The sequence below is a fragment of the Frieseomelitta varia genome, unplaced genomic scaffold (assembly GCF_011392965.1).
Source record: "Frieseomelitta varia isolate USP_RPSP 00005682 unplaced genomic scaffold, Fvar_1.2 scaffold_464, whole genome shotgun sequence".
NCBI lineage: Eukaryota > Metazoa > Arthropoda > Insecta > Hymenoptera > Apidae > Frieseomelitta > Frieseomelitta varia.
This window is the reverse complement of record NW_025110217.1, coordinates 138441-149677: the sequence shown is the minus strand read 5'-3', so window position 1 is coordinate 149677 and position 11237 is coordinate 138441. Positions and strand designations below refer to the sequence as shown.

General features: G+C 34.3%; 2 protein-coding genes across 2 annotated transcripts in view; both read left to right on the top strand.

Annotated features, from left to right (window-relative positions):
- LOC122532698 overlaps positions 1–11237 on the top strand; it is a 70446-nt gene that overhangs the window by 12843 nt on the left and 46366 nt on the right. The gene's annotated exons all lie outside the window — the stretch shown is intronic.
- On the top strand, positions 4774–5340 carry LOC122532717. Its single transcript, XM_043661739.1, has 2 exons — positions 4774–4818; positions 4918–5340. The coding sequence occupies exons 1-2, from the start codon at positions 4774–4776 to the stop codon at positions 5338–5340; spliced, it is 468 nt and encodes a 155-aa protein (XP_043517674.1).

Genomic DNA, 11237 nt, shown 5'->3' with positions numbered 1-11237 from the left:
TACTTGACTGTAAATAATAGTAAATAACAGTAAACATTATTATAGTAATAGTAATGTAATGATATATTATAGTAATAATCATACATAATAGTAAACATAATTATAAAACATGTAAGGAGGACATTAGAAAAAGACAAAGTAACTTGCTCTAATAAATAATAACAATAATAATAATATCTTATCTCTAATATTTATCTAATATAAGTATTGCTTATAGTCACGTTTATGACATTTTGCAGTGTAAATGAAATAAGAGTATAAAAGTAATCTTTTCGTTAAGCTTGCACAAACGTAAAAGTGAAAAGTAAACGTCATTTTTCGGTCATTGGTCGAATTTTCGTTATATCAAACAGCTATATTATAAAAGAGTGATGAAAATGGTCTTTGTGCACAAATTTTACACAAATTTTAAAGTGAAAAATAAATATCATTTTTCGGTCGTTGGTCGAGTGAGTTGGTCGTTTAATTCGTCGTGTCAAGGGGATAGCTGTACTGTAAAAGAGTATAAAAAAACGATCTTTGCGCGAAGTTTACGCGAATGAAAACTGACGTCGAAGTGAAAGATAAATATGATTTCATTTAATTCGCCGTGTCAAGGGGATAAGCTACTAAGTATGAAAATTTCGACGAAGCGTGATCGAAGCGGACGAGGCAGGACGCTCTCGACGCTCTCGTTCATGCGTGTCCTCCGTTACCGGTTCTCCCGCGTTTGCCCCGGGATTTCGCGTTCGAGCCACCAGTTTCCGTGGTTTTTCACACACCTCGACTTACGGTATATCGCATTAAAATCAAAAACGTCACCGACGACGCCGCGATTCACCGCGCGACGTTGCATAACGGAATTGCACCGGTCTCTGGAACACGATCACCAGAAATAAGTAGAACGTCCGCAGATGTTTTTACCACCTCCCAACGACGTATCCGCGTTTAATCTTTTTTTTTCCTGTCTCCTTTCTTTTTATTAACCCGTTATCGTCAAAGTGGACCGGCCCACTTTGAGGAATCAATGCGGAACGGCATCATTCTGTTATCTAATGCTCGATACGCATTAACCAGCTCGCTATACTCGCTATACTCGCGCGAAAAAAAGGTAGTTCTCTTCTTTTTTATCTTCCTCGGAGCGTGTGAACAGAATGTGAACAGAACTAGTGGCAAATGTAATTGAACTGCGAGTGAACTGCGACTGTGCAACTGTACAGCTTCCTAATTTCCCTCGACTCTCAACGATGACTTTGAGTCTTCTCTGTGGCTTACTACTCTTTTATACGCTTGCATCCTTTACTCTTAACACTAAAACTACCCAAGGACTAAAGCGTAGAATTTTCATCAGAGACATGTAAAGTGAAGAAAATAGAAATACAATGGAATACACAAACTTTTATTCGTGTATTTTATGAAAAATCATTTGAACCTCTAAAAATACACTATTTCGCATCTGTCATGTATATATAATATCTAAAAAAAAATTATGAATTTCAGTCGTTCTGACCACTTCGGTAGTTCTAGTGTTGACCGCGTTGCGCTGGCAACTGATTGCGGACCATAACGAGTGACCGAACCGTACACAATAAATTCGTCGCTTTCTTTTTGAACTCGTCGGTGTGATATCACTATGTAGAAATTATTAAGAAGTAATTTAACAAATTTATTATTTGTTTTGCCTGGATTATACTTAACTATACTTAAAGCTGAGAAAATATTGCATATTTTGGGACAAAAAACGTTCTCGACGTGCGTGGCACGTTATTCTAGGTTAACCACTTGCGCTGGCAACTGATTGCGGACCATAACGAGTGACCGAACCGTACACAATAAATTCGTCGCTTTCTTTTTGAACTCGTCGGTGTGATATCACTATGTAGAAATTATTGAGAAGTAATAAATTTATTATTTGTTTTGCCTATTTTGTTTTACATAAATATATTTTATTTTAATATAATAAATATATATAACATAATAAATGTATTTTATTATATATTTTATATTTTATTTTACTTAAAACTGATTATATAAAAATTTTACTTATTACTTATTTGTATATAATAAATATATTTTATTATTATATATTTTGTTTTACTTAAAACTGAGCAAATATTATAATTTTGGAACGAAAAATTCTTGACGTGCGTGGCGTGTCATTAAATCGCCGGACCTCGCTACCTGCTCGTTAGCCTTACCTGGATCTGTTTCTTGCTACTAAAAACTGATCTCATTATTCAAACAAAAGTTAAACTCACGTTATGGCGCCGAGTTCCGACACCACAATCAAGTGAACATCTGTTTGTCATTGTTCGTGATTCGAACCTTTGTTTTTGGTGATACATGACTGCAATAGATTTTGAACATCCCTTACTTACTGTCAGATGAAAAATTTTCTTCGTTAAAGGTTTATTCGTGGGCCTCAGAGTTAGATTTCGTTTCGAAAACAGTTTCGTTTCATCTATTATCCGCGACATAGATTTATTACCTCGAATAAAAAAAAAAAAAAAAAAAAGAAAAAACAAAACAATAAAAGAGATCTTTCTTAGCGATCTTCTCTCATCGACAACATCGTTAAGCTGTTAATTTCAATTGGGACTCGAGTTTCATTAACGTAATTACGCCAATCGTGAAACGATGATGAGTATCACGTGGTTGAAGAATTGTTGAATTGAAGTAATTACGAAGTAAATTGCGAAGAGAAGAAAGGTTTCGCAAGTTAAACGGCCGACATAGCGGAATCGGTATCGACGTTAGTCTAATGTAAGGCTGTGAGGCTCAACCCCCGGGTATTAAGCGTTTCGTAACGATGAAAGGTCACTGATGCATGCTGATGTACCGTGAAAAGAAAGAGAGAGAAAGAGAGAGAGAGAGAGAGAGAGAGAGAAATGTTGAGACACTGCCACTAGTTCTGCTCTGTACATCCTTTCCCATAGCCTTTCTCTTTCACCACGAAGACAAACCTGCTCTCCTCAGATGTGAGTGAGTCAGTGTTCGTACATATATACTTTCCCCTCGTCCTCCGCGATGCCCCTCGTTGTCGTCTCTACACCCTGTTTGCATATCCAATCTTTTTTCTACATGTTATGTTACTCATTTTACGCGAGTCAAACTTGTTGACCAGTTGTTTTTCGTTTCATTGCAAGTTCTTCTTTGGATTATCTGTACACACGGGGTGGACTAAAAATCACTTCTCTCAATTCACTTCGCCGAAACGAATCTGTTTTATCATATATCTTTATTACAGATTAGAGTAATACAAGTTTATATTTGAACTTAGATTTCAATTTAAAATCAATGGAATTAGTTTCTTTCTTATATCTTAGTATATTTAGTATATTTTAGTATATTTATTTTAGTAATTTTAGTATATTTTAGTATATTTATTTTAGTATATTTAGTATATTTTAGTATATTTATTTTAGTATATTTAGTATATTTTAGTATATTTATTTTAGTATATTTAATATATTTTAGTATATTTATTTTAGTATATTTAGTATATTTTAGTATATTTATTTTAGTATATTTAATATATTTTAGTATATTTATTTTAGTATATTTAGTATATTTTAGTATACTTATTTAATAAAATATACTTTATAAAGTATATTAAAATATACTTTAGTATATTTAGCGTATTTATTTTAGTAATGTTTAATATATTTTTATATATTACTTAGTTTTTTTAGTTTAAAGTTTAAATATCATATATTATTAGTTTTTTAGTTTGCACATTATATATTATTCAGTTTTTAGTTAGTAAGAGTTTAGAGTTTTGCACATTATATATTATTCAGTTTTAAAAATTTTTTTTTAGTTTATTTAGTTATTACATATCATTTAGTGTTTTCTTTTATTTTCCTAGTTTTGTTAAAAGAAACAAAGGTGTGAAGAAACTTTTGACCCACCCTGTACATCGCTGTCTCTCTCGATAACGATTACCATTACCATTACCATTGCCATTTCACATCCTCGAAGGACGTTGCCCCCCAGAATCAAACCGATAACCAGAATCATCGATCCGTCATCCTCTGTCCGTCGCGATTGTGGTCGGTCGTCACGATCATCGATCTCGGCTTTTCTCCGGTGAGAAAGCTCCGAGAGTCGGTGGTGTCGTCGTTCGATTGCGTAGGACGGTTTGCCAAAGGCGGCGCGCTCGTTTCCATTTTGATTCGGTGCCGATTCGGTGCAGTTGCCCGCGTATGCCGCACAGGGCCCGTTAGATCGTTACGTAAACGCGATCGTCCCGGACGATCGAGGCTCTCGAGAGAGTTGGACGGGATCCCAAGACGAACCGCGACTTCGTAATGAACTTCATGTAGAAATCGGAGGGTGGAAGAGAACAAACAGAACGATGGGATTTGCATTTGCGATCGGATTTGTACTTCCTCTTCAACAACGACAACGTCAAACCGGCCGATTTGTAACTTTTTTTTCATAGAGGTTACGTAGGGGTTTCGAACGATCTCTTGGTAGATGGACGAATAAGTGTTTGCCTTCTGGCACACGTGTACTCGACTCTTAATTCGCATTCTGTGTACATCGCCAGTCCAAGCGCGTTTGGCAGCATTAGCATTTCACAAAAGTATTTTACGTTCACCTTCTGCGGATTTATTTCAAGTCGATGCGTCGTCCACGCTCCTGTGAACGATTAACGAAATTTTATAACGGTCCTGACAATTAAGTATCTAATTGCAAATTATCCAATGCATAATTATCACAACAGCATATTTTACCTTATAGTATTTAGTTTATCTTAAAGTATTTAAAACTATAAATTATAGGTACATAATGTACATTACAGGTACACGATATTTTGTAGATGTATCAAATCTTGTATAGAATTAAAGTAGTTTAGTATAGAATCTAGTACGAAATCTAGTATAGAATTTAGTACCAAATTTAGTATTGAATCTAGTTTCAAATCTAATATAGACTAGTACCAAATCTAGTATAGAATTTAGTACCAAATTTAATATAGAATCTAGTACCAAATTTAGTATAGAATCTAGTTTCAAATCTAATATAGAATCTAGTACCAAATCTAGTATAGAATCTAATATCAAATCTAGTATAGAATCTAGTATCAAATCTAATATAGAATCTAGCATCAAATCTAGTATAGAATCTAGTACGAAATCTGGTATAGAATCTAGTACCAAATTTAGTATAGACTCTAATTTCAAATCTAATATAGAATCTAGTACCAAATCTAGTATAGAATCTAATATCAAATCTAGTATAGAATCTAGTATCAAATCTAATATAGAATCTAGCATCAAATCTAGTATAGAATCTAGTACCAAATTTAGCATAGAATCTAGCATAGGAGAATTAAAGAATGTTACAAATTTCTAGAATGTAACTTTGGAACAGAATTAATTGTCAAACAAGAGATTCATTTGAATTGAAGACGAGGTAATTTAAAGTTGAATTGTTCTCTCCGCCTACAGTCCAACGACACCACGCTCGAGAGTTAAAAATTCCTCGAAGATGCATGGAGAAAGCGTCATTTCCTAGTCCTAAGCGCTTGAACATTCACAACAGAGTCAGTTTAGAATTATTGCTTCTAGATCAACAGAGATTACGCATTCCACTCGTTACGTGGTCAACGATAAATCAGCGATTTCCTCATTCTAGTGGCAATTCTCGTTTATAAATTTCATTTTGCACGCCATTAGGCATTGTCGTAAATTGCAAATGAAATATTGAAGATTCGAAGATTCAACGATTGAAAGAAAAATTAAACGACGATGCGTTTCCGAATGTCCGCCGGTGGAAAAAACTCTGATTTCTGATAAAACTGTGGTGGTAGCGATAGCGGTAGATCATGACAGTGGTGGGGAGAGCGGCCTTGAGCGGTCATAATCCTCGTTCTAGCTATAGAACAGGCGGCACGGGATAGCTGTAAGAACTGTTTAACAGTCGGCGATGTGCCAGCCCATAAAATTTTTCACGTTAAATCTCGAATTCGTTTCGAATTGCTGGCAATGAAAGTTATTTGCAACGATTTGCAAGTTATTTCAAGATTATTATTATTTTTTTTCTTTATTTATCTCGTAGTTTGGCAGATGATTCGTTGTTTTAAAAATATCTTCCAATTTCATAGACAATTTACAGTGGAAATCATTCTTAACACGGGGGTCAACGCGGGTCAAAGATGTCAGAAATTTATAAAATCTGACAGATCGCGAACAGCAACGTTTCAACGAAAATTCAAGTGCCCAGATGTTAAATTTAACGCGGTAGAGAGGCAGAGCAAGTTTCAAACAGCAACCGACACTTTAACCACGTTGCGCTGGCAACTGATTGCGGACCATAACGAGTGACCGAACCGTACACAGTAAATTCGTCGTTTTTTTTGAACTCGTCGGTGTGATATCACTATAGAATAGAAATTATTGAGAAGTAATTTAACAAATTGATTATTCATTTTGCCTGGGTTATACTTAAAACTGAGAAAATATTGCAATTTTGGAACAAAAAATTCTCGACGTGCGTGGCACGTCATTCCAGCGCAAGAGGTTAACCACTGATTGCGGACCATAACGAGTGACCGAACCGTATACAATGAATTCGTCGCTTTCTTTTTCTTTTGAACTCGTCGGTATATCACTATAGATAGAAATTATTAAGAAGTATTAAATTTATTACTTATTTTACCTTTGGGTTATATTTAAATATACTCGACGATATAAAAAAATTCTCGACGTGCGTGGCATGTCATTCCACCGCAAGAGGTTAACCGCGTTGCGCTGGCAACTGATTGCGGACCATAACGAGTGACCGAATCGTACACAATAAATTCGTCGCTTTCCTTTTGAACTCGTCGATATGTTATCACTGGATAGAAATTATTGAGAAGTAATTTTAACAAATTCATTATTTGTTTTGCCCGGGTTATACTTAAATATACTTATAAAGAAAACTGAGAAAATATTGCAGTTTTAAGACGAAAAATTCTCGACGTGCGATAAACTTCCGTTGCAATTTGCTGCGTAAACGCGTTTCAAAGGCCGGTTTACAGAAAATCCAGGCGCGACCAGGCGGTCCGAGCCTCTTCATCGGCCCATGAAATCAGCGGGCAGCTTAAACAAGCAATCAACAGCCTGGAAAACTCATTGTTCCGGCACCCTAACGAGCGGAATTTTCTACATATTTATACTACAAACGGACACGGTTGGTTACCCGACGGTCCCGCCGTGTTCCCTCGCGTCGTTTAATAGAAACAATCAAAGCAAATCTGTCATGGCCGACTTACGGCCGCGTATCGATTTCTCTCCCTTTCGAACTGGATCGAAACGAAAGTTTCAACTCTCAGTGTTATTATTGGGTTGAGTTAATGTCCATAAGTAATGTCGCATTTTTGCGTATAAAATAATTGTACATCTTTTTATAAATGAGGAAAATTTATATTGTCGGTTATGTTGCACGACTTTTTTTTCCATCTCGCGGGGCAATTGTATAATTCCCTCCTTCCGAAATTCACTATCCTTTTCGCCAGGAAGTGCAGACAGCATTTTTGCAGGTCTCTAGAGAATCAAAATTTTTATTTTAAAATTGAAGCGAATTTTGCGACGATATAAATAAATGATCATCCGAGGGTGCTGTATCGGCGGAATATACTGGGTGGATAAAAATTTCCCAGTTAAAAAACCCCCTTAATTTTTGGTGCCTCAGTTGCATGTCATACTTGGTTTTAGGACAGTAATAATTAATTTAAATACAACAATTTGTGTTGTATATTGCACATTGTGCATATAATTTATACTTTTATATTATATAATATTGTATTTATCATATATAATTTATAATTATTTGAAACAATTATTTTTGAAACAATCACTTATTTATAAATTATTTATTTAATTATTTATTATTTATATATAATTTAATATTATTTATATATAAATATAACAATTTATATTGTATATTGCACGTTGTGTATATAATTTATACTTTTATATCGTGTAATATTGTATTTATCACATACAATTCATAATTATTTGAAACAATTACTTATTTATAAATTATAATTTATTATTTATAAATTATTTAATATTTAATTATTTATAAATTATTTATTATTTATATATAATTTAATATCATTTATAATAATTAAAATACAACAATTTATATTGTATATTGCACATTGTGTATATAATTTATACTTTTATATTGTGTAATATTGTATTTATCACATATAATTCATAATTATTTGAAACAATTATTTTTGAAACAATTACTTATTTATAAATTATAATTTATTATTTATAAATTATTTAATATTTAATTATTTATTATTTATATATAATTCAATATCATTTATAATTAAAATACAACGATTTATATTGTATATTGCACATTGTGCATATAATTTATACTTTTATATCGTGTAATATTGTATCTATCATATATAACTCATAATTTATATTATTTATATTATTTTTATTACACAGATATGATGATACATGTTCTATAGTACTTGAGATTTCTGAGCGGGGGGTGTATGTGGCATTTGGTGCCATTTGTGCCATTTGCGAAAATTTTAATTTTTGTCTGCAAAAATGCGATAATATGGTACATTATACGTCATAGGCGGTTTTGGGACAGTGATATCGGAACAAAGCGTGCACGAGTCCTTAGATCGTATCGAACAGTTGCACGTCAGTTCGATCAAATGACTCAAATACATAAAGGCGTGGAAGTGTAGAACGAATTGCCTCGAACAACATTCGAACACACACACATAAACACGCGGCTGTCGCGAATGGTGAAACGTTAATAGAAAACAATCAATGGCCCCGCACGCGCGCCGATCTGTATCGATGCACTCGAATAGATAGTATATCTGCAATTTTATGCTACGACATAAAGGGGTCTTTATTTTCAGCGTGATTTCATTCGGCCTCGTGAAAGCTCGACCATTTTTCGCGATAAATTTTCAACGTGTACATTTTCCCTGTGTTTTCTCTGTGTGTTTCATTCATTCATTCATTCATTCGTTCTCGTGCGTAGAATGGAAAGTTCGATGGAAAGTTTGATAAAATAATGCATCGAAAGGTTTACGATCCTCTCGAGGATTTAACCCATTCATCTAATTGATAATATCTTGTTGAATTTTATTCTTGACTTTGTACTTATTTCAGATTTTGTATTTGACTCGTATTCGTTCGTTTCGTTTGTTTGAAACAAAAAAATCAATTCAATGTCAAGAACGAAATGAAAATAATTGCCTCGATCGTTCGAAAAATGTTTTACCTGTCGCCGTGTGAAAGCGAGTTTGACGGAGGGACAAATAATTCGGCTCTACGTACAAAAGCACACGCTTTAAGTTGTTAAACAAAAACGAACATACGTGCAATTTACATATAGTCGCTGACTGAAGGTAGAGCCTGGAAAGAAGCAACTTTCGCTTCGTGTGCAATATATATTATGTACAGGGTGGAAAGAAAAGTTTGTCCGTGGCTATTGTAGATGAATTCTACACTTTCGATTTGATGGAAATGATGCATGTAACAAACCTGCCGCAAAATCGTTCTTGATCTTGAATTTCAAAGAAACAAGGTCAAAGAAATTTCCTTTTTCTTTTTCGTTTACATTGTATTCTACTCATTCTTAAAAAGTAAAAATTTCCGAAGGGCCATAGGTCTCGACCTAATAGTTCTCTTGGAAAAATGGCGAATGCGTGCTAACAGCGACTTTATGGTTCTAGATTAGATTTCACTAACATTTGATTTATCACAGTTGTAGCATCGGTGTGCTAAACAATCAAATAATAAAACTAACTTGATTGTTTGTTGTTGTTTATTCGAAATATAAACGTTACATCCACGCGTTCAGAACCATAAAGCCGCTGTTAGAACGTGCGTGTTAAATCAGTCATTTTCACAAGAGAAGTATGATTCTTTGGAAAAGTTTTACATTCGTGACGAGTGGAATACAATGCAAGAAACAAAAATTTTTTGACGAATCGGATTAGATGGAAATAGAATAAAAATAGAATGATTGAATATTAACAATTAGTAATTTTCGTGAATTTCATAATTCAGAATTCAATCGTCCTAATCGTTGAAATTTATAGACTCGTAAAAATGTGTGAAATGTACGAAGAACAGAATTGAGAAAAATAAATCGTAATCAATTCTAACTAGAGTTCTTAAAAAAAAAAACATTGGAAGATAATTCACACTTTCTCTCTAACGTGGCCATCGATTAGCAAACTTAGCATTAGCTAAGTTCGTTTCACAATTACAACCTCGTTTCTAAATCCATCGTTCTAACAGGTCCACCGACTTATGGCAGACAGTGTATATTAGTGAAATCTAGTTCTCTTCGTAATTATTCTTCCTCGAAATTTTTTGAACTTCTTTCCAACCTACGAAATTCCTTTTCGATCAAATTGGTTACGACACCTCTGTGTCTTTCGAGATGACAACAGAACTAACCTAAAATAGTTACATCAGTCTATAGGAGAGTCATTTAAGACTTGCTTACCGACGGAGCAGAACTTTCGCTGCGAAGAATTAAAAAAAAAAAAAAAAAAAAGTTTCACAGGAACTCATACGTCGAGTCACACTTTTCAAAGACATTTTTAAATTGCCAGTTAAATAAAAATAAATAAATAAATAAATAAAATAATTGCAAAATAATTTTATTTATGCAAAGGATTAATTGTTCGAATATCTTGCACGAACGTAGCAGATGTTTCCTTGCGTAAACAGAGGAATTCGAAATGATGGGTTTCGAGGGAGAGAAATGGCAGTTCGATTGGCAATCGTGAATCACGGAACAATCACGCCTCGTTAATTCCGTTTCAAGCTCGGTTTCGTGACTCGTTTATTATTTATAGAGGCACCCGGAGCCCCTCAGATAATATGCAAATTCGTCTGTCCATTGACGTCTGTTTTTGCGCCGGCCAAACGAGCCGGTATGGAGTGTACGTTGCATATGTACGGCTTGCTTGCCGACGCGCGCGGTTTCGAGATTTATGCGTGTTGGCCGCTCTCGAAGCCAAGCCGGAAGCTCGTTACGAAGCCGCTATTGGCCTCTCTCGGTTCGTGCACGAATCGAACATCTGCAAACTCGGTTTCTTCGAATCCTGTGATTTATTGGATCGCCGTTGGCATTGAGGGGGTATTCTGGCAATCCGGCTTGAAAAAAATCGATTTTTTTGGGGATTTTTCTCTAAGGAAACTATTCATACTTAGAGAGTGTTTATAATTTTTTCTTTTTTTTTTTTTTTTTGACGAAAT